This window comes from Leptonychotes weddellii, chromosome 9, assembly GCF_054177405.1.
Source record: "Leptonychotes weddellii isolate Sample4059 chromosome 9, ASM5417740v2, whole genome shotgun sequence".
Lineage (NCBI taxonomy): Eukaryota > Metazoa > Chordata > Mammalia > Carnivora > Phocidae > Leptonychotes > Leptonychotes weddellii.
The window spans coordinates 23,350,716-23,375,609 of NC_138377.1; the positions used below are offsets into that span (position 1 = coordinate 23,350,716).

General features: G+C 38.3%; 1 protein-coding gene across 13 annotated transcripts in view; it reads right to left on the reverse strand.

Annotated features, from left to right (window-relative positions):
* Positions 1 to 24,894, reverse strand: part of TTLL5 (tubulin tyrosine ligase like 5) — a 254,676-nt gene that overhangs the window by 173,189 nt on the left and 56,593 nt on the right. For 11 of the 13 annotated variants that reach the window (XR_014148340.1, XR_014148339.1, XR_014148337.1 and 8 more), the window contains exons 13-18: positions 17,219 to 17,300; positions 15,591 to 15,652; positions 14,344 to 14,438; positions 12,075 to 12,116; positions 4,153 to 4,266; positions 3,781 to 3,872 (exon numbers count right to left, since the gene is read on the reverse strand). Coding sequence is in view for 9 of the 13 variants with exons in the window: in XM_081830179.1 (XP_081686305.1) it covers positions 3,781 to 3,872; positions 4,153 to 4,266; positions 12,075 to 12,116; positions 14,344 to 14,438; positions 15,591 to 15,652; positions 17,219 to 17,300 (487 nt within the window). In the remaining 4 variants the exon portion in view is untranslated. The remainder of the gene's footprint in view (positions 1 to 3,780; positions 3,873 to 4,152; positions 4,267 to 12,074; positions 12,117 to 14,343; positions 14,439 to 15,590; positions 15,653 to 17,218; positions 17,301 to 24,894) is intronic. The other 2 variants (XM_081830183.1, XM_081830180.1) reach the window with 1 other exon arrangement.

The following is a 24,894-nucleotide window of genomic DNA, read 5'->3' on the forward strand; positions in this document are numbered from 1 at the left end:
AGCCTGAAAAAGATTAAACTGATCTACAAGTAACATAACTATCAGACCAAAAAACTTTCAAAAGCATTTAAAGAAGGCAATAAAACCCACTCAACTATACATTTATAATGTCCAGCATTCAATTTTTAAAAATCACTGTACATGTGAAGGAAAAAAATGGAAACAAGAGGAAAATCAGTCAATAGAAACAGACTCAGAAATGACAGAGATAACAGAATATCAAATATTTTAAAACAGCTACTATAAATACTATAATATATGCACAAGAATCTAAAAAATCATGGAAATAATGGGGAAAAAAACAAAAAGAAGATACAAACAGAGAATGGATTCTGAAGTTGAAAAATAAAGTAACTGAAATGAACATTTCACTGGAAGGAATTAATAGAAGATTTGAGACTGCAGACAAAAAGATGAATGAATTTAGAAACAGAGAAACAGAAAATCATCCAAAGTAAAGAAAGAAAAAGAGTCTTAAAAAAATGAGCAGAGCCAGACTTATAGTATAGTATCAACCAATTAACAGGTAACCAGAGTCCCAAAAGGAGAAAGGAAAGGAAGGAAATAGAAAAAAAAAAATATTTGAAGCAATAATGGCCAAAAGTTTTCCAAATTTGATGAAAACTATAAGCCCACAGACCAAGAAGCTCAACAAATCCAAGTAGAAGAAACATGAAGAAAATGACACCAAGGCATATATAGCATAATCAAACTGTTGAAAATGGGCCATAAAGAAATAATCTTAAAAGCAGGCTGAGGGGGAAAAAGACACATTATGCACAGAAAAACAAAAATAAGAATTACCACATGCTTCTTGTCAGAAAAATGCAAGCCAAAAGATAATGGAACATTTTTCAAGTGCTAGGAAAAAAAGAATATCCAGAATATATAAAGAGTTCTCACAACTTAATTATAAGAAAACAAATAACCTCATTTAAAAATGGGTAAAATATTTGATCTTGATCAAAGACATACAAAGAACAAATAAGCACATGAAAAGATGCTCAACATTAGTCATTATGGAAAAATGCAAATTAAACCATCTGTGCTATCGCTACACATCACCTCAGGAGTTAAAATTAAATTGACCACACCAATTGTTGGTGAGAATGTGGAGGAACTGGAACTCTCATACACTTATTATGGGAATGTAACATGGTACAACCACTCTAGAAAACCGTGTGGCAGTTTCTTAAAAAGTTAAACATAAACACAACATGATCCAATCATTCCACAAATAGGTATTTACCCAAGAGAAGTGAAAGTACATGTCCATACAAAAATTTGTATATAAACATTCAAAGAAGCCTTATTTGTAATAATCAAAAACTGCAAACCAAAATGCCCATCACCAGATGAACAATAAACAAATTCTGGGCTATGCCTATAACAGAACACTACTCAACAATAAAAAGGAATTAAACCACTGATACATGATACAACATGTGTTAATCTAAAAATAATTTTAATAATAATAAAGTAAAAAAAATGACCCAACAAGTAAGAGAAAAACCTGTAGACCTATATTAAATGCCAGGAAATGCAGATTAATCTTCGTAACAGAAAGCACATCATCGCTGCCTGGTGACAGGGATAGGCAGGGAAGGGCTGGGAGGGGCAGGTGAGAGGAATTACAAAGAGGCACAAGAAGACTTTTAGAGGTTATGGATATGTTCGTTATGTTGATTTTGTGGTAGTTTCACAGATATATACCTATGTTAAAACTTACCATATTATACACTTTAAATATATAAAGTTTATAACTCAATAAAGCTGTTTAAAAAATTACATTTATAATACCATTCAAAAGCATGAAATACTAAGTAATGAATTTAAAAAAAAACATACTCAAGACCTTTACACTGAAAACTATAAAACACTGCTAAGAAAAATAGAAGAAGATGTAAATAAGTGCACTTGTCATGATAAACACTGAATGGTGTATGGAACTGTTGAATCACTACATTGTACATCTGAAACCAATAATGACACTGTATGCTAACTAACTGGAATTGAAATAAAAACTTAAAAAGTTAAAAAAAAAAAAGACAACCTAAATAAATGGAGATATATCATGTTCATGGATTGGAAAATTCAGTATTGTTAAAATGTCCACTGTCCCAAAATTAATCTATATACTCAATGCAATCCCAATCAAAAGCCAACAGGCTTTTGTGTAGAAATTGATGAGCGAATTCTAAAATGTCTGGGGAAATACAAAGGACACAGTAGTCAAAATACTTTTATTTATTTATTTATAGTCAAAATACTTAAAAAAAAAGTTGGAAGACTTACACTACCTAATTTCAAGACTTAATATAAAGCTATAGTGACTGAGACAGATTAATTAGTGAAACTGAATAAAGTCCAGAAAGAGACCCACACATATACTTGAACTAATTTTCAACAAAGGTGCCAAGGTAATTCAATAGGGTAATTTCAACAAATGGTGCTGAAATAAATGTATATTATATGAAAAGAAATGAACCTCAACCCTTACTTCACACCATACACAAAAATTAAATCAATACTATCCCAGAACAAAATATAAAAGCTAAACTTATAAAACTTTTAGAAGAAAACATAAGAGAAAAAGCTTTATGACGCTAGGGTTGGCAAAAAGTTCTTAGATAGGAAACACAGAATGCATAAATCTTTTAAAAATTGACTTCACTGAAATTTAAAACTTCTGTTCTTTAAAAATCACCATTATCGGGGCGCCTGGGTGGCTCAGTCATTAAGCGTCTGCCTTTGGCTCAGGTCATGATCCCAGGGTCCTGGGATCGAGCCCTGCATCGGGCTCCCGGCTCAGTGGAAAGCCTGCTTCTCCCTCTCCCACTCCCCCTGCTTGTGTTCCCTCTCTCTCTATGTCTCTATCAAAAAAATAAATAAAATCTTTAAAATAAATACATAAATAAATAAAAATCACCATTATAGAAATGAAAAAACTTGGGGCACCTAGGTGGTTCAGCCGGTTAAGCGTCTGACTTCAGCTCAGGTCATAATCTCGGGGTCCTAGGATCGAGCCCTGCCCTATATAGGGCTCTGCACTCAGCAGGGAGTCTGCTTCTCCCTCTCCCTTTCCCTTTGCCCCTCCCCCTGTTTGTGCACTCTCTCAAATAAATAAAATCTTAAGAAAAAAAAAAAGAAATGAAAAAGCTAGCCACAGACTTGGAGAAGATATTAATATTCTCAATATAAATATCTAAGAAAGGACTTGTATCAAGAGCCCTTTATAACACAATAACAAAAAAATAAAAATCCTAAATTTAAAATGGAAAAAAAGAAGACAGACAAATGGCCAATAGTGCATGAAGGCTCAATATCATTATTCATCAGAGAAAAGCAAATTAAAACCAGAGAGATACACTACATGCCCACTAGAATGTCTAAAATTAAAAAGCCTGACAATACCAAGTGTTGACAAAGAGGAGGAGCAACTAGAACTCTCATACACTCTTGGTAAAATGTAAAATGGTACTATAACTTACTTTATTTTCAAATCAAGATAATGATGATCATAAAATTTTTACAAGTGTCTAACCCGGGTTAAGGGGCTATTACAAAGGAGGTGGGTGATTTTTTTAAAAGGAATAATGCACAGGTAGATTAAATTACTATTAATGCTCTAGTTATTGGGTTGGGTAATACTCACACCACTATAAATAAATACACAAAGTAAGAAAGACACAAATGGAAAGCAATGATGACACTGTGTCACAATTAACCCAATTCTGTGGACCTGAGGCACAGATAAAAAAAAAAAGGTAGTCACCTCACCCATATATTTCCCACGTCTCTGATGTAGGGAATATGCGAATAAATCCACCTCTCCGATCATTTTCTTCCTTCACTCTCCGTAAAACTTTGATCTATATAAAGAGAAAATCAAGTAAGTACCCATTTTGAAAACTGTAATCCATGTGTTTATAGGGCAGAGGAAGAGAGTTACAACCCACAAATATGAAAGAAGCATGAAGGGAGAAATTAATTCCATTTAAGATGCTATTTTCTGAGAACAAGTTTCTCCCATCTTGAATCTTTCTCTTTTCAGTGTAAGATATAAGGTGGTCATCAACATTGTAAATCACTCACTAATGTTCACTGAACCCTGTGTTAGCCCACAAAAGCCTGAAATGGAGTTATCTTTACCTCCTCCATTGACAGACCAAGCACAGAACCACCTAACTTCCCCGGCACCTTCTCTCGGGCTGAGCCCACAAGGTTTTTCATTTCCGCATCACTGGCAGAGAGTGGACGGGAACGCTAAGGAGAAGGAAAAACAGAAACAAACAAAATGTTTCCATCATCTTTCTTCATTTGTCTCTATTCAGTCCCTCAACATCATTATCTTTCCTATTATGGATAAGCTCAAACCCAAAGCCCATTTTCTGTAATTACTCTCTTAGCCTGAAACCCTGGGAAATAAATGAAAGCTAGCAGACTCAAAGGCAAGAAGAGAAAACGGAATAGAAGAAAAACACTATGGGTTGAGAAGAAAACAAGAAGAAAAACAAGAAAGATGTCCACATGACTTTCTAATCCAGTACTTAATCCTAACCCTGGTTTTAGAGGACTTCTGACATTTTCAAAGATATCTGAAAATCTGAAATCTGAAAATAACCACCATATAAGATTAAATGTGTATTTATTTCAGTAAATAACGATATTCTTTACAGCAGTGGGGAAGGGGAGTTAGGAGAAATGAGACATAAGACAGAAAACCAAGGAACAATCTATTATGTCACAGGTGAAAACTGGGCCATGAGATGTTTTAGAACTCTGGTATGGGGGAGGGGATGGAAATTGAGGTTAATAGTCATCAGTGACACAGAAAAGAGCTGTGACCAAAAGAAACACTGTAGCTGCTGGGGACTTCAAGAAACCTGATCAAGGACCACATTGCCCTGGGCACTCCAAGGAGGCAGCCAAATGGGCCACGCTCCTCACAGTCTTCTGAACGGGGATCACAAAGGTCATCTACAATGAAAGTTTTAAGTAATTTTGATGTTACGTGAGCAAAGAAATATAAAGGTAACAAAGGAAGTCAGATGGTATAAAGCATGTGAACACACTATCACTGAAAGAGATAAAGTGACTGATAAGACAAGTATATCTGCCAACAGAAAGAATAAGCAGTAACTCAAGAAATGTGCATGCAAATTGTCTTTCTAAATTCCTAGAACTAACTATGATGAGAGAAAAGCAGTCCTATTGTCAGGAACTACTGTTTATTTTTCTCTTTGCGTACACTGCCTATGGAAAAACTTTCAACCTTCTCAGCAATACTCACTGTTACAGACTGTTTATGTCCCTCCACAAATTCATATGTTCAAGCCCTAACCCCCAGTTTGATGGTATTTGGACATGGGGCTTTTAGGAGGTAATCAGGATTAAAGGAGGTCATGAGGGTGAGACTCTGGCCTGATGAAATTAATGCCCTTAAAAGAAGAGGCATCAGAGAGCTGTACTCTCTCTCTCTCTGCCCGACCATGTACAAAGAGGTCATGTGAGCACAGAGCAAGATGGCAGTTATCTACAAGCCAAGAACAGAGACCTCAGAATGAAACCTGCCTTGCTGGCACCTTGATCTTGGGACTTCCCAGCCTCCAGAACTGTGAGGAATAAGTTTCTGTGGTTTAAATCACCAAGTCTATGGTACTTGGTTATGGTAGCCCAAGGCAGACTAACAATACACACTCGTACACATCATGAATGCTTTTACCTTTGACACAAGGGAGACCAATACATACTAATCTTCAAAGCTAGCATGGGAGTTATAAAAGATAGATTTCCTGATAGCCAACTCCATGATGAGATACCTTTATAGCGAAAAACCATGAAATCAGCAGATATAAGCAACACGGAAAGGCAAGGACTTTTACTTGTTTAGCTTTCCCTGTGGTATCTTCAGCACCCAGAACAGTACTTGGCATGGAGGAGGAGATCAATAAATATTTGATGAAGAAGTAAGTAAATGAATGAATGTGCTGACATGCAGATTAATCATAGTTAGAACTGAACTTTGCAGAGGATTTGGGGGAAAAATTTAATTCCTTTCCAATCTGTGGGAATGCATTAAGCAGTACATGTTGGGATGAGAGGGGAATCAAGGTGAAACTTTAAAGATTTAGGAAGGGAATCACATAAGTAATATGATCTTTTCAAACAATTTTAAAGTGCAAACACTTATTTAGTGACAATTTAGTAAAGCCAAAATATTAACTGGATGCTTTAAGGACTTTTCTCATTTCACACACCACTTATCGTTGGTTAAAAATACTTTATTTCACATGTGATGACATGGCTCTAATCAGAAAGCTACTGGCAGTCAAGTGCCTTATCCAAGGTCAAGTTGCCTCATCACTCACACTATTTACAAGTACCTTAAAGTCCTCTGAAATTACGTAAGAGAGAATATGAAGTAAGCACTCATTTAAATGATATAATAGAAATAAAGATTAAACATTTTAGAATAGAAAAACTTATTTAAAATGTTGATAAGCTAAAATCTGTATTAAAGGTTAGTAATAAAAATATTTTAGGAAATAGTTATTAGCTATTAGAATAGTTTTAAGAAAAACATGGTTGGGGTGCCTGGGTGGCACAGTCGGTTAAGTGTCTGACTCTTGGTTTTGGCTCAGGTCGTGATCTCAGGGTCATAAGATCAAGCCCCCCATCAGGCTCTGCGCTCCACATGGAGTCTCACTGAGATTCTCTCTTCCCCTCCCGCTCATGCTCACGCTTTCTCTAAAATAAAATAAATAAATCTCTAAAAAATAAAAAAGAAAGAAATGCATGGTCATATTTGCAAGAACATGGATCAAATCACTATTGAATAACATCTAATTGGCACCCCCAATTTTTGTTCTTTAAATTTTTTTTTCTTTTTGTTTTTTGTCTTTCTTTTGTTTTTGTTTTTCATTTTCTTGTCTGTTTTTTTTTTATTATTGGTTTTGTCATTTTATTTTTCTTTTTGATCTTATGATCTTTTTTTTTTTTTTTTCTTTTTTAGGACCTAATTTTCATCTTGTGGAATTGCTCTGAGATGGAACAATACTCCTGGCTTCCAGTGACTGAGATTACAATGATGTTGCCACCTTCCTCTACTAATCTAAACCTGCTCCTAGAAACACTGAACTAACACCCCCAAAATTCTCAGTCTTCTCTCCCAAGTCACTTTCAAAGAGTTGTCTCCATACAGGTTCACAAACACTCCTTTGTTATGCACAGCCCACAGTTCTAACTCTAGCCACTTGTGCATGCATGTGGGCTGTCTAGGTGAGGCATGGAAGAATTCAGGAGATGCTCCTGGCTGGGGCCTTTGGGAGGTTTGAAAATGGAAGGGGCTGAGGGGTAATGGTGTTTGTTAGGTGAGCGCTCTAGCTGTGAACTCCCATAAGCTGATGACTTTACTCTTTTATTGCCACAAATATCACCAGGCTGCAAAGAAAAAGGTCAACGTGCTCCAAGAGGTAAAAAAGATAGCTAGAAACTCCTTTTAACTCTTCACCTATTTACCTCAAACTAAACTATTAAGAAGGCTGAGAGGGAGAGAGATGTGCAAGTTGTAGCTACTGTTGTCTATGTATCTCAGATGCCTCTCTAAAATCCACCCAGGTCTCCTATGTCTTCGGGGAAGCTGCTGAAAAATATCAGACTAGAAAGTCAGAAGTATTTTGCCAATCTCAGCTTTTCAATAAATTTGAGATTAGAGGGGCGCCTGGGTGGCTCAGTTGGTTAAGCGACTGCCTTCGGCTCAGGTCATGATCCTGGAGTCCCGGGATCGAGTCCCGCATCGGGCTCCCTGCTCGGCAGGGAGTCTGCTTCTCCCTCTGACCCTCCTCCCTCTCATGCTCTCTGTCTCTCATTCTCGCTCTCGCAAGTAGATAAAATCTTAAAAAAAAAAAGAAAAAAAAAATTTGAGATTAGAGAGAATGTTCTTGATCAGCATAATATCTGCTGTACTGGTCTACAGAGACATGTGTCTACACAGGTACAACACAGTACTATCGTCATAGACAACTGGTTGAATCCTACCAACATTTGTTAATGAGATGAACTATTAAGAAATGTGACCTGAATTATAGACACAGGTGAGAGAAAAGGCAGAGAAAAAGGGGGAGAAGAAAGGATAACAAAGAAAAAAGAAAGAAAGGAGATAGAAATGCTTATGAGTGCCAAGAAGACATACCTTGAGATTAAAAGCAAAGCCAAAAAAAAAGGAAATCAGACTGATTTGGAAGGCCATCAGGACTGCCCAAAACAAGAGCAAAACACTCCAAGTGCAAGCCATTCTGTGATTTTGATCTCGTGCATTTATCAGCGCAGGGAACTGACTGAATGCACTAAGGAAATAAAGTTCCTCTGAATTTAGAGAGAACCATTGCCTCTGTCTAGATGACACAGGATTTTAACTACTGGGTGCTCAGATAGATTTTAAACCACCAAATTATTGCCTAGAGGTCAGAATTCTGCCATGCAACATGCATCAAAGATATAAAATTATCATTAGTACAACTTATGATTTAGAAACAGACCCAGAGAAGAAAGCTTTACACATCTAACCTTTATTACTAGGGAAGAATTGACTGAGAATGTGAAATCGTTGAAATGAGGAACACACCTGTCGCCACTAAAAGTAGTAAAAAACAGATGTTGAATCAGAAAAATGATTCTCAGCCTAAAGAAAGCTGGCAGGTACCAGCACTGAGAAGAACTGAACAAAACACAGAATATGAAAAAGGTGAGATATCATAAAAGATACAATCATAATTGAGGGGCAAGAATAAAACCTGTTTGACAGAGAACATATACAAGGAATAAAAATGTCCTAATGTAGTTTTACAAAGTTTGGAATTCTATGTTAGAAACAAATTAACAAGAAATAGCTCAATTTGTATGTGACACATCTTGCCACTTTAAACTGGTAAAATCCAGTTTAAAAAGCAAAATGAATTAATGCTATCAAATGAAATAAAAGGAACAAAAAGGACCACAAACGAATAAATCAGGTGGGAAATAAACAAAAAATGGCTATAGAGAAGGTCCAAATGTAATTGATAACCAGAAATATATTCTGAAATCAGGGGAGGGAAAAAAAAAAAAGTAAGTAGACTTGTGTTACAGTCAAAAAGAGATATGCAACATCTGGAAATTTGGGATAAATATAAGTCAGCCGGTCTGAGAGACATGCATCTTGTTATTAAGGGAACTGGCTCTAAAAAACAAAACAAAAAACTTACCAAAACCACTTACAATCATGTTTGAAAAATCATGAAGAACTGAGGAGGTACCAGAGGATTAGAAAAAAACAAATGAGGTACCAATCTTCAAAAATGTAAGAAGTGTGCTTCTGGTGATTACCGCCTGGTAAGTCTAACTTGAATCCCTAGTAAAATAATGGAAAAAATATTAAAAGAAAAAAAAATTCCGTAAACATTTAGAGTTTAATGAGCTCATGAAGAATAAGTATGGAGACTGTTTTATTTATTTTAAAACATGCTTTAAAATGTTTATTTTTAGGACAAAATTACAAAAAGGGGGGAATAAAGCAAATAAATACATTTAATGTCTTTGGGTTTTACAAAAACATTTATACAAATTTCATAAAATTTTTATTCTAAATTATATTTCTAATTGGGGCTTAGTGTCATAACATAATGAATAAAACACATCAACAAAAATTGAAAAGAGTTAAAAGATGTAATGTAGGATAAACAGCAGTGAATCACATTAGGAAGTGATTTTCAGAATGGGTATTGATTGAGCATTACTTAGAATCTTCACTGATGTCTGGGAGGATGGATAAGTAAAAAGATAATAAAGTAATCAATTTGCATTTGTAGATGACAGGAAATGTGAAAAGAATGGCTACAGATAAGAATATCGAAATAACTCCCAATACTGGCCATCAAATGGGTAAAAGGAAAATCAACAGGACTCAGAAGTGTGAAGGGGACTATGTGTCCAAGGTAAACTATGTGTCCAGAACTATCCCAAATATTTACCTATGCTTTATCGTTTCTGTCCCACCATACCTCCATGTACGTATTATTATCTTCATTTGACAGACGTGGGTAGTGAGCCTCAGAGACGTAAGGGAATTTGCCCAAAGTCTAACAGCTAGTTAGTTACTGGCAGAGCAAATCTGAACCTGGGGCTATCTGACTCTAAAGTCCATGTGCTTTCCACAAAACCATGCCATCTGCCTTGGAACCCCAAAAAATGATTTCTGGATGAGTAGGAAATCTGAACTGCAGGCATTCAAGGGGAGGAAGAAATGTAGAAAGAGACAATGGATTAAGAAGGAATAGTCAAACAACAGGCAAAAAACTGGACTGCATGATCTGACAGCAACAGAAAAAGAAAACATGACAAAGTGTCCATGGCCAGAGCAGAGAACTTGTTTTCGTTTTTAACTCAGCTCTGACAAAACCACCATGGAGTTGAGAACGCTTCATTAACAGAAAGATGGTGACAGAGTAGAACACTGTGAAGAACAAGAAGAGTCAAAGAATTCTACACGTATAAAGTTGACTAAATAAAGCAAAAAAGGCTTTATGTCACATGAGCAGTGTTCTAATACACAACCATGAGGGAGAGGCCTTGCTCCACCACAGGCTATTGCAACCCATGGCCATTCAAGCAACGGAGCTAGACAGATGTAAGAGAAGGGAAATTAAGATTAGAATTACAGGGGTGCCTGGGTGGCTCAGATGATTGAGCATCTGCCTTCGGCTCAGGTCATGATCCCAGGGTCCTGGAATCGAGCCCCGCATCGGGCTCCCTGCTCCGTGGGGGGCCTGCTTCTCCCTCTCCCTCTGCTTCTCCCCCTGCTCATGTTCTCTCTCTCTGTATCTCTGTGTCTCGAATGAATAAATAAATCTTAAAAAAAAAAAAAAAGATTAGAATTACATATCAAAGACACTTCTTTGGAATTCAGAAGACCATGAATTAAGCATTTTTAAAGTTCTCCTGAAGTAAGAGTAGATAGCCCTAAAAGGTATGCAGAATGTAAGCTCTTTGAAGTCAACAGCTTTGGTGCTTTTTTTGTGGTTGTTTTTTGGTTAGTTTTGTTTTCTGTTTATTTGCCACAGAGAGCAGCTAGCATACCTAGGTACCTGCTAAACTTATAAAACACTAAACATTACAGAGTTTCAAATTCTACCAACTAAACACCAAGACTTGTATTATGGAATCGCATTAACCAGTTACCAAACACTAGACAACCAGTAAACCTTTTTTTCATTTCTTGGACTCATATAAACCATGTAAAGTACCTTGTCAAAAACAGCTGTGAGAGTTACAATTAAAGCTCCCAAGCCGTCCAGCAACTGGATCAGGAGAGTACCAAGGCCAAAATAAATATCCTGGAGCTTCTTGCCGAAGAACTACCAGTTGCAGGGGCACACTTAGGTCTCAAACATCTACAGCATCATTTCAAAGCCTCAACTAGCAGAAGCAGCATCCTCACTGCTACCCAATCACTTCAACAAGATGTTCAAAACAAAACAAAGATCTTCACAGAAGAAAATGACAGTTAATCTCAAATACGGCTAACAAGGACAGTTATTTTTAAAGGCAGCATCTCAGACACTTATTATGCCAGAGGTTCTAACTCATAAAACTGCAAATCACTACATATAAGAAATATGTACAATCAAATGCAGCCCAATACCCAATGTGAAAATGTTTCCAATATGAAGCCACTGACAAGAGTACCTTTCATAAGACATCTGAAGAAAAGGAAGGGTGTCTGTGAACTATATTTCCTTCCTGGAATATTCTGGTCAAAGCGATAGATATGTCTCTAAATCCTGTTCGTCATTTAAATCCAACCGCCTCCTTTGCAGCACAATCACTATCAGGAAAAGAGGACTCATAAATTCCTGCAGCCTCTACTCTTGCATTCTGTATCTGGAAAGACCTCTGTGCATTCATTTTCACTTACTCTATGTTATTAAAGTTCAAAAAGCAGGTGCATCAAACACGGGCTGTGAGAGAGCAAAGCTTTCCATTTGGGGACTGGAAATAAGAATCTGAATGAAGTCTCCAAATGATCCAGAACTTACCAGTTTGGCATCTGAGGACTGACACTGTGCAGACACTGGACGCTACAAAAGACAGAAAAATGGAATAAAGCCTTATCTTCTCCTACCATACCGAGGTTTTCCAACTCCTACGTCTATGATTTCACAAAGGAGATGATGATCTCCAAGCAGAAAACAAAAGCAAGAACTCTACACTTCGTGCTTGTAAGACCAGAGCATTTATTATGTTTCGTACCACTTTCTCCTACGGTGTATCTACCCAGTTTCGTCTTCTCAGCAGGAGCGCACAATCCTACTGTCGCATCCTGAAGTCAACTACTCCACCTGATAAATTTGTTCCAGAGCACACAGAACTAATCTACAGTTTCTTTACCCTTTAAATAAAAGTGTCCTGTAGGCTGCTTATGGATGAAGTCATGCCATGACCTACCAGTCAGCAAAACAAATGGCAGATGGATTCTCTACAATTTGCAAAGAGTGGCCAATAAAGGCTGAGAGGCAGGCTAAGAGAAGGGGTCAATTCATCCAAGAATGACATACATCTAACCCCTAGAGTAAAACTTGGCAGAAACTCTGTGAAAGCTGCACAGAAACATTCACAATCCTTTACACACAATCCTGTGGCTCCTGCCACAGATACTGCAGGAAACTCTCTGCAAAGGAATGTGATGGCCTAAATTCAGTTTTGTTAGTACACCTAGGGTAATCCTCTGCTTTTTCTTATTAAAAATAAGAGAACCTTTTGATCTGTGATGATGTACTGATCAAGAACAACCTCGCTGCCTGGTTTTCCTTCTAATCCAAGATAACAATACCCCTTTAAAATCCAGTACACCCTGTCCCACATCACAACTCTAATACTAACAGGGGACAATCCTAGAGCAGGTGGTCACAGACTGCATCTAGCTCAAAGACATGTTATGTTTCGTCTGCAAAGTATTTTTTCTTTAATTGGACCAGCTGGCAGTATTTTAAAATAAGACTTCTTATTTCTCTTGACAGTATGAAGGTCTGACAACACATGGCCCACACTCACGTATGGCAATGATCAGTTAGAGCACATCAGCAAAACAGCTGCCCCTTTTTGATATGGGGCACAGGCTCCAGTCTAGCAGAGCCATGTCCCTCTCAGCTGTGTTGTACCTGGCCCTCTCACTCATTCCCATTGTCTGCCTGCAGCCCCTCTAGGCATTTGAGTTTGCAGGCCCTGACCAGTGAGAAGTAGAACTGCGTGAGGAAGAGTGATGAGTGTGGCAGAGAGAAATAGCACTACTCCAAATGAGACCAGCAAGCTGAAGGGAAAAGAGAAGAACGAGCGGTGGCAGGAGAAGGGAGAAGTGGAGGAGGAACGGATGGAGGGCAGAAGAAAGGGAAAGGGGAGGCAGGGGGAAGAAGGGGCTATTTCTGCCTTCAAAGAGCTTACAGTCTAGCAGAGGAACACTGGACAATTTCAAAGCAACAAATCGATGAATGCCAAAACCATGCACCAGAGAACAAGTAAGTCCTATTGAAATAAAAAATAAAGGTCATGATAGAATGGGATGGATTTAATAGGAAACGATCTCTAGACTCTGAGCAGGCAAGGTCATCACTCCAGATGGGAAGAGAGGAGGAAGGTGGACCTTTTAGATAAGAAGAAATGTTAAAGGCAACGAACACACATGGAAACTAGCCAGGTCTAGACAGGCAGGGATGGATTAGATGATGGAATGAGCAGGCAGAACGATGAGCTGATTGGTTTAACTGGAACACAAATGCAGAGGACACAAAGACCGGAGCAATGCTTGATCAAGTGATGCTTCAGACACGCACAGGATTCTGTAGGCATTTATCTCATTGAACCTCAATTAACACCTCATGATCACTGAGTACTTGTAGAGAAGATAATATTTCAATCGAGCATCTTCTTTACAAAGCTAGCCTGAAGATCAAAACAATGTAGCAGAATAATGACTAGGAATTTGTAGGCTCCCTCTCTGTGCCTTGTTTATGAGCATATCAATTTGAGGAAAAAAGCAGGTGATTCTTAAAGAGAAAAAAAGGACACAGATAACGAAAAAAGAAGGCAAAAGAAAAGAAAAACAAAAAGCAGACAGTAAGTTAGTTTGAAAGCATCGAAAGCATATGCTATTAGCCATAGCTGAATATAACTTCCTCCCATCTGGAATGATCCCCAAATAATTTCCTGTTCTAAGTGATGTCATATCCACTGTGCTTCAGCTCACTCATTTACATCAGCTACCACTTTCCAATAAGCCTTGCTGGGCTCCCTGCTGCTGAATTTGCTTACCTGAGGTTTCTGGAAAGGGTTTCGCCTGGAAGACTCAAAGGTGGGATAAATTGGCCGGGTTGATGCCCTCTGGGCAGGATCCTGGCACACAAATCCTGAATGGGGAACGGCAAACGTTAAAACCTGCCATTTTCTAAGAAATTAGCAGGTTTAGCTGTACCTTTTCTTTAGGTATACAAACTCAGTTTCATGGTCACAAATATTACAGAGATCCAACCTCAGGAGGATTAGGCATGGCTCTCAGACACACACTCCACTTGAACTTCAAACCATCAAAACTGGACAGCACAAGAATGGAAAATATGCAGATAAATCAACATTCCTTGTTGGGGAGCTGATTCTGATTGAAAAAGAGATGTGGATTTTTGATGAACTTCAGAGTAAAAGTGCAAACCACCATTTAAAAATACATAGTTGTTTATAAAAACAAATTATTTTAAAGTGGCCTCCTAGAGGGTGACTGGAAAATAATGTTGTTTTTACTGGGAGAACCCAAAAGCAGGTGAGGGGTCCTGTCCTGTTACAAGGTCTACTTCTAGAACAGCTGAAGGCGGTGTCCTGGCACCTTTCAACGTGGGCTTCTTAGATTATCTATGGCTTAAGAAATTAGGTGTGTGCTCATTTCACTTCCTAAAAAGCAGACTCCCATCCAGGGAGACTAGAGTGGCTAAGTTTTACAGCATCTGCTGGTACACCAAGTACTATTTCATTTCGAATATATTTTGTCATGCCTTTTTAGAGTACTTAGGAAATGACAACAAACCCACAATATACCCACCTGACTGCCCATCTCCTTTTCAAAGTTTTCGCTTATCTACTCAGAAAGGGATTTCTTCCTCGGGCCGCCTTTAGCTATAACTATTACAGGAGGGGCCATGTTGACACCAGCGGAGACCGTCTAGTGGAAATATAGCCAGTCTCCTTTGTAACAAAGCTGCTTCAGTCAGGCGCACTCTCTCAACTCAGAGAAAAATAGACTTTCTCCAGACCTTTGCTTAATTCTCTTCCTCGGCTCATAATTCCTGTGCCCCAGGAATTAGGTCTCAGCCCTAGTTGTGGTTCAGCCTCAGGACAGGATGGAGCCAGGGGGAGCAGAAACATCTAAACACTTGCCTGAAAATATAATTTTTCAGTACAAAACATTCAGCATGGCTTAGGAACTGCCAGTTGGCAACACCTAGAGAGCCTGACAAAATGGATGCTCTGGTTAACTTTTATGTGAGTCTTCAGAAAACACTACTACTCACCTACAACAGTGAACATATCTGAAATCATACTGGCTTTAATCTTTAGGTCCAGAGGTGCATCACTAATAGAAGAGAGAAAGAAAGGCCAATCGATAATGTTATAGATTAACAGAACAGCTACCCCTAATGGGCCTCAATATAGGAGAGCTTCCATACGTCGATGAGAAGCAACACATAAAGCACATCAAACCCATGGAAAAAGAAAAAGAAATCTGGGCAAAAATACTAGAAATAAAAGCCCACTGTTAAACTCATCCTCTGTAGGGCAGGTCCAGCACCAAAGTTGATTCCCTGACATGCAATCTTTTTACTCCAAAAGGTCTTGTGCAGTTCAAACTGTGTACAAGTCACATACTGCTTCATTATCACTGCGGATTTTAGAGGTTTAGACTTTTAATATGCTCCTTTATGAGTGTGTCCATCATTCAAATTATTTTTTACTGCTATAACAGTCAAATCACATTCACACGCAAGAGAAGGAACTCTGGTCATCTTTGTACTTTTTTTAAGGCTTCATTTTCTGTTCTAAATCAGTCTTCTTAAGCTTTTAGGCTTGCAAAATGAGGGCAAAAAAATACAAGTTATACCAAACTATCACCAGATGATGCAGCAGGAACCCACATGGAAACAGAAACATGAACTGAAAGCTGGAAGCCTCCCTGTGGCAGTGACTGCCATGTTGGCCTTGGTGTTGAGGTGTTCCTCCATGAACCAGATTACTTTGGCTACTGGACCAATGCATCATTCTGGGGATCTCTAACATCCTATGATGCACCTGGCTGGGCAATCTGCAAAGAGCTTACTTAACAAAAGAGTGGCCCAACATCTGAAGCATCTCTGTGATATCTAGCTCTATACCTTACTATTGGGGTTAAGCCAAACTCCCACCCCATGAAGTAGTCAATCTGTCTTTATTTGATTACTTGGCATTTTGCCAACGTTTTTCATCCTTAAAAATGCAGCTGCTGGGTGGTCTCTAGCATAAATCTCTAGGGTTCTCTAGCTGTTTAGAGAAGTGTATGGCTAATAGAAATTCTGGCTACAGCTGCAGATATAAGCACAATCCTCTCTGGTATTGAAAAATATGTTTCTTTCCTTCTTCTAAACGATAGGTTAAAAAAAATTTTAAGATTGTTTGAAGTTTTTAGACTCTAATCTTAGATGGAGACCAGAATATAGAAAGGGTAAAAGGACCAAATATTATATATACTACCCTAGGCCCAGCTCTATACCTTTACAGTATATGTGGATTTGAGCCTGTATAAACCTTTAGTAATAAAGGAAATATAATACCTCATGTATTTCTTTAGCCTTAGCAGAACACCTACAAAGTTAAAAAGAAAAAGAGAGAGAGAACTAGAAATAAAAATGAACACAAGAAGCATCCCTCAGAAGCTTAAGAAGATAGTTATAGATCACAAATTGCCTAGTAAGATAGGAATGCGTGGTTACCATCTGGAGGTTAACCACATGTCACAAATCCCTCAAATTTAGAAATTCTAGTCATTTCTATCTAATATAACTAGGGTAAAAAAATCTAGTGCCAAGAGAAATGACTTTAAAAAAAAGTGTTTTAGTGCTACTCATCGAAGGTTTGTCCTTTTCTAGTTGATGAACAGACTACTTACCAGGCCAAAGAAGGGGAGAGATTTACTTCCAACAACCATGGCTTCAGAGTAGAATCTATGAGCACATCAAAGCCATAGAGTTCTAGAAATACAACATAACACAATACACAAGATCATTTTCTATGTTACAAGTGAACAAAAATCTGGAAGACTGAATCCAATCAACTCCCACCAGAGGCTTAGAAATTTGGTGAGTATAAGTAATGAGTGGAAGTAGAAGCAGAGAATCTTTCAAGTTCAAGAGAAATTAATCAAGCTCTAGAGATAATGAGATAACAATGTTTATTTATAAAATTCCACTGTTTTTATCATCCACTCTATTGACATTCCTGAGTTCTACACAGAAAGTGACCTGACCTCTAAAAGTTAGCAAGCATGATTCTTCTGTGCATATGGATTAAAAAAAAAAAAAAAAATGTTGGGAATGGGACTACAACAAGTGCATCCAACATCAAAGCTGCTTTGGGTTTGTTCTGGATTGTCCCACCATATTCTGAAAACAGAAAAATCTCCTGAAGGAATCTCCCTGGGGCCCTTCCATTGCATTTTCCTAAACCAAGATCTTGCTTTTGCAGCCTAGGTCAAGAAGATATCTAAGTGTAAAATATATGTATTCTTCCCCTCTCCTATGGTTTCAATTTCCCTTTGAAGACAGAAAATAAAGTACAATGGCCCAACATAGAAAGACAGAAGAGAAAGGAGGGAGCCTGTGGCAGACACAGCAGGACTGTGACAAGCCATCCTGCACCACTAGTATCATTGAAAAGGGGAAGGAGCCAGAGACCAAATTTCTATGGTTTCTGGATTCTTTACGGATTCTCTTCCCTAACTCTTCAACTGTTGCAAAGAGCAAACCAAGAACATGAGCAGTCTTCTGTCCCAGGATGCAAGGATAATATGACACTAACTTTGGAACCTCAGCTGGCAACCTTTACTCTTATCATTAATGAGACCCTCTCCACAGTCCTCTTTGGTATTCATAAATCAAATATATCTGACTTTCAGAAGTCCCACTCATTCTCAAATTTCCTACTCCGTGTCCCTCAAATAAACCATCTACATCTTCTTTCCAAGAGAAAAGACGAGCTTCCTTACAGTTCAACCAGAGGTCACAGGCCACAGCTCACACCTACAAAACACAACGAGGTATCTTCCAGAAACTCATTTTCAAATAGATGTCTTTACTTCAAGAAGGATTCTCCCATTTCTCAATCCTCTCAAAAACACAGAAAAGTAAATGTAAGTTTCTAGAAAGATGGTGCCAAAGACTGTCTTTTGAACAGGAAGTCTGATATAGGACCAAGAATCCTAGAAGGGGAATCTAGAGACCTGGATTCTTCTCATGACTCTACCCTTTATTCACTGTGGAACTTGGGGAAATCATTTCTCTCTCTGATATTTCTTTAGCATCCTTTCATTTCCTTTATCTTCTCTATTAATCACCATCTGTCAATACCTATATACTCAGTAACTTTGCTATGTCCAAAATTCCTATTTATGCAACACTGATTAGACAATCATATTCAAGTTTTTCTCTCAGGAAAAGTTGTCATGAATGAATCTGCTTCCATAGTACTTCTTTAGGATTCAATTTAATTTGCAAAAATTAATCACAAACCAAAAGAGAGTCTGAGAAGGGATTTACCATCATGTAACTACACAAAAATCAATTATCTGTACTTTAAAATGTAAATAAAAGAAAGCTCCTTCACCTATCTCTTTTAGGTAACAAATTCATAACTTTTATGGCCAGTACATTCTTCTGAATATTTTACCTAATCTTCAATCATCCCACAGAATATTCCCCTTTTAATCTGAAAAAAAAAAAAAATCTTTTGTGATATAGCACTAAAAAAGACATTTAAAAAGAAAAGCTTAATTGCAAAATCTACAAGTCCACGTTAACATTACACAAGCAAGAGCACAGGATTCCACTGTTTCATAAAATGGTAATATTATTAATAATAATAGTATGAGGAACAGGGTAAGAATAATGCTTGATGGACATGGTGACCAAATTTGCAGCATCAACCACAAATGAAGACAAACTAAAATCAGAATGACAACCAATGAGTCCCATTATTTAAACACCTTGCATTAAACAGCCAACACATTTACTTGACTATTTCCCAAATTTAGAGGCAAATTCTAAGAATCTCAGTTGAAAGGCTGAGAACTAACATTCTGGGAAGAAAAAAAAAATAAGCCAAAGAGAGAAAACACCCTTTGCAGTGCCAACTAAATTTTTACCCAGGTGAATAAAACCCGTCAGTGCTAAACAATCTCAAAATCAGTTCTGGCTCTGACTACACCCATACGCGCACAAGGCTTGGACCTACTACCATCTAAAAGTGGGCTACGTTTGGGATAGCATTACAACCCAGTGCAAAGCCCAGCTCCCCTCAGAGGCTGGAACTGGAGGGGGTGTGTGGGGGGGTATGGTATGAAATGGTATGAAAAAACAGCATTTGTAATCAGGTTTATCTCTTAAAATAATCAACTCAGCTTAAGAAAAACGATTTGGGCCCTTGGCAGGCTACAAAAGTCCTTATAACGACCCTTTTAACTTATGACTGGTCTTTTCCATGGACATTCAAGATTTTAAAAGGTAAAAAGTAGGTTGTGCTGAGAATATTAAACTTCACCTTTAATATTGTGTGTTTTGGCAGCAGAAATGTGAAATTCTAGAATTTCAAAAACTCAGTATCCAAGATGAGATAGAGCAGTGTTCCTGTCATTAAAGGGTGCAGGCAAGCTAGGTCTTTCCCGTTCTGAGGGCTACTTTCTTTCTTTCTTCTGTGTTGTCCTCATCGTGCAGAAGAGCAAGTATTTTCAAAAGACTGTTGCTACCACCTGTTCAACAATGTTTCCTTAGGAAAATTTTCTTTCTTGAGCTGTATTTCCTTCAGCCCCCAGCCAAATCAAAACAAACTTGAAAATATTCTAGTGACTACGTGAGAAGAAGCCTCGCTCCACCTCTGCTTTACCCTTGGTACCCTTATTTCCCTATTTCTTGGATGCAGCTTCCTGAAAAGCAATCTACACTTAGCTGCCTTAATCTTCTTAATGCCTATTCATTCCCCAACCCATAAGAATTTGCTTCTGCTCCCACTGTCTAAGTCAGTGACTGTTCTCACTGTGATCACCGAAGACCACCTTACTGCGAAGCCCAAACATCTGAAACTGTTGACCACCCCTTACTTATTGGAACTTTCTTCTCCCTTGGTTCCAGGACACTGCTCTCTTCTGATTCTCCTCCTCCTTTCATTCCTTCTCTTCTGCCCAGCTATTCACTGGTAGGTTTGCTCAGGGTGGCATCCTCAGGGCTCCTTCCTTCTCAATTCTACTTCTCTTCTTGGGTGATCTCATGTATTCTCATGGCTGCAATTAATATTATGATGATGACATTCAAATCTGTATCTTTAGTCAAGTGTCTCCTGGACACCAAATCCATAACTCCAATCGCCTTCTAGACAACTTCACTAGGATATCCCACGAGTACTCAACCTCAACAGAACATAACTTGTTATCTTTCTCCCAAACCTGTTTGGCTTCCCATTACTCTTCACCTTGGAAAATGGTAACCCATTCCACCAGTCTCCAAAGCTAGAAACATTCTCTTCATCACCTCCCAAATCCTACACATTACCAGATCTCTTCTCTATTTCACTTTAATCCAGTCTTCCATATTCCCTTTTGAGATATAATTCATATATAATGAAAAGGACAGATCTTAAGTGTACAATTTGATGAGGGATGACAATTGGATACATCCATGTAATCCACATCATATCAACCCACAAAAAACATTTCCATTACCCCAGAAAGATCCCCCATGCCCCTTCCCGGTAAATACCCTGCTTTCCCTCATCACACCCCCAGATAATCACTATTCTTATTTCTTTCACCATGGATTCATTTTGTCCATTCTAGAATGTCATAAATGGGAGCATACAGTATATACTCTCTTGAGTCTGGCTTCTTTCATTTAGCATTTCTGAGATTCATCCACCTATCACTGTTTCTTGTCTTAAAACAAGTTTATTGAGATAATAAAATTACTGTATAATTTACATACAACAAAATTCACCCTTTTAAATTGTAGTTTGATGAGTTTAAACAAATGTATATAGTTGTTTAACAACCACCACAATTAAAGAACAATTCTATCATAGACACTCCCCATACCCCTTAGAGTCAATTCTCACTCCCCATCCCACCAGCAATCATTGATCTGATCTCTGCCTTTCCAGAAAGTCAAATAAATGAAATCATACAGTATTAGCCTTTAAGAGTGGCTTCTTTCACTTAGCATTGTGCTTTTGAGATTTATCTGTGTAACTGTGTTTCAATAGTGTAGTTCATTCCTTTTATTCCATGTTATGGATATATCACAACTTGTTCATCCATTCAACAGTTCATGGACATTTGGGCTGCTTCCAGTGTTTGATGATTATGAATAAAGCTGCTATAAACCTTCATGTACAGGTATTTCTGTGAACATATATTACTTTTCTTGGGTAAATAGCTACAAGTGGGATTGCTGGATCATGTGCTAAGTTTATATTATTGCTGCATACTTCTTACCTCCCATTCATTTCCCTAGGACTAGTCTCTCCCCACTGCAGTCCATTTTCCATATGGCCATCAGAATTTCTAAGACATAAATCTAACAGTCAGATAGAGACAGGCTGTGAACTGGCCCAGTAAGAGACACTTGATATCAGGTTGGCTCCTACAGGATTTTAAATTAGTCACTTCTAGTCACGTTGTACAGTATTTCCTTTGTTGTAATTCTGTCCTACCAAGCTTTGGGTCAAATCATGATAAAAATGAAAGAAAATAATAATAATCTTATTGCTCTCTGGCTCAAAAAACTCCAGTGGCTTGTCTGTTGTCTACAGGATGAATTTAAATGTGTTAGTCCTCTATAATCAGGCCCCGATCTACTTCCATAGCCTCATCTCCTGCCAACTCCTCCCACGCAGGCTCTAGCTAGTCACAATGAGCTTCCCACTTCAAACAATGTCACACTGTGTCTGGACACTGCACTGGGCACATCATATTCCCTCTGTTAGAAATGGCTTTCCCCGGCTTCCCCTAGGCATAGCTGGTAGCTCTGGTGTATTCCAAGAGTACCCAAGTCACTCTACTACCCGTACTGTCATTTATCACTTCATGTCTGCTCCTGCCCATCACTGGAGGGGAGGGCCATGTCTCATTCATCGTTATCCTGCAAGCAGCCTGCACCATAAAAAGCACATAGGAAGCAATCAAGAAACACTAAAAGAAAGAAAAAGAAAAGAGAAGGAAAAAAGAAAAAAAATTAAATGAAAAATACTGTACAACTTCTAAAAAAGACAAAGTAATATGTAGCTACTCCCCCCAAAATAGCCCTAGGACAAGACTTGAAATATTCATAATAAAGGTAGTAACCATAAAGACAATAAGAGACATTATTATTAAGATGTTCACATATTAAGACATATTTAAAAAAAAACTTGATAAAGGGTGGTCTAGGAAGGGAGGGAAAAAAGATTTGACAGGGAAAATAATAACGCGCCTAACAGATTACTAAACATGTCACACCACTAATTGTGGAATCAATCCACTAACCCTCCCCAGAAACAAAGCCCCAGCTGCAGCTGTAATCCTGAGGCAGTGGAAAGTGCTGACATTAGCCAGTCCGCACTGCCAGTCAAATACTATTGTATAAAGGAAATTCTTTTTACCTTGGCTTTGGATTTGAGTTGAAAACCTAAGGAGGAAGTCTTTATCTGGGGTCCAGAAGGAGAAGTTGGAAAAAAGCAGATCAAGATCCCACAGGAAAATGAGCTAAATAAAAGAAAAAGCCCAGAGCCAATTTGTTAACTAGTCCAATAAATCAATATGGTATCTGGCTACCATATGTAAAGGTAGATTTGAAAGGAGTATCTAGGACTCGGTACTGTTGATTAGAGCCGAAAGAGTGCCTTTTTCAGGCCTGATCTGCTAGAGAGAATGATATCATTTTTCCTGAGATCTAGTTACAGGAGAGCAGGAGGAGAATCCAGGATATGGAACATGCCAAAAGTGGTCAGACTCATCAGAGCTTGTGTTAATGTGAGTGGAGAAAGAGCCAGAGAGACCTGGCTCCCAAACTTGGCTCTGCCATTTGTTAACTGCGTGACCTAGGACAGATTATTTAACCTTTCTGAATCCTTTCTCCTTGTTATAAAACATGGGTAATAAATACCAACAAAATCCTTAAGAGGACTAAAGGGAATAACCAATGAAAAGTGCTTGACAAACAGTAGGTACTTCCTTCTTCCCAAGCCCCTTCTACAGTAAACTTCCCTTTCCACCTGAATAGGAGCACAGGATAAAGCAGAAAGGAGACTCTCTCGAAAAGTGAATTGTTTAAAAAAGAAGAAAGAAAGAAAAATGAACTGTTTGCTGACTTTTGTTGGTGATGGTCAAGTAGTTTACATAATTGGGGAATATATGCTGCCCGCTTTCATTCCTTCAACAAATATTTATGGACACCCACCCTTTGAGAATGTCAGTTTACCCTATGAAATGGTCTAGAACATGAGCAATGGAAGGCCAAACTAGCATTCATTCGACAGAGAGAGGTGTACTGAGCATGGACTGTCCCTGGCCTCTGACCTAAACAAGGCCAGCCCCGTCACCTCTACAAGTGGCAGGACAGCTGGTTCAGAGGAGTCCCGAGCCGGGGAGGACCAGGATCACAGGCTGTTACTTCAGCCATCCTCGCACACACAGATAAAACTGCTGTCAGCAGCAGCATCTGGAAAGGACAGCTAACATCCTGTTGCTCTTGGCTATTTTTCTCCAACTGGTCAAAAAAGCCATTCTCTTTGCCAGTTATGTCACAGTGCCAACTTCCTAAGCATACTTAAAGGGTTGCTGTTTACACATATATTTCACATGGTACCATATTTTTACAATATTGAAGGCAGTAAAAATTAGAGTGACAGAAATCTATTTTATTGGGAGAGGCATCAAAAACTCTATAAATCAAGAGTGCAATGATCAAGATGACCTGACAGCCAACCATCTTGTGGACCCCTGCCCTCCAGGCCAGGTCTCCTTCATGTGGGCTCTTCCACTCACAAGCTCTGGAACCTCAGGAAGGGTCTTAGTTTCTCAGGCCTCAACTTCTTTATATGGACTAATTATTCTCTGGGGTCCCTTCCAGATGTACAAATCTATGAGAAGGCATTACACGGCACAGCTAAGTTTCAGGTTGTTTGTGAAGGTTCCTAAGTCTACAGCTAAATGCCAATAATACAATGCAGGTGTATGTATATACCATCCATGTAAAATCCAGTTTGAGAGGAACAACACTTACAATCTATGCCTTTCAGCAGGGACTGAAAATAAGTTAAATGCATAGATAAGCAAATGAACAGAATACTGGAAGTCCCAAAAAGCATAGTCAAGCATTACGGGTGGTAGAGTGGGAAAGAAGTCAGAAGGACAGAAACGCTTAGAAATGGAATGCTCCTAGCCAAGATCCATAATGTGTATGGGTGAAACCACAACCAAAAAAATATAGTGAATCCCATCACTGGACTACTGGCTTCCACTTAAAAGCACCAATGCTCTGTGCAAGCCAAATTATTCTGGGATGCTCTCAATTCCTGTTTATTCTAAAAAGAAAGAAAAGAAAG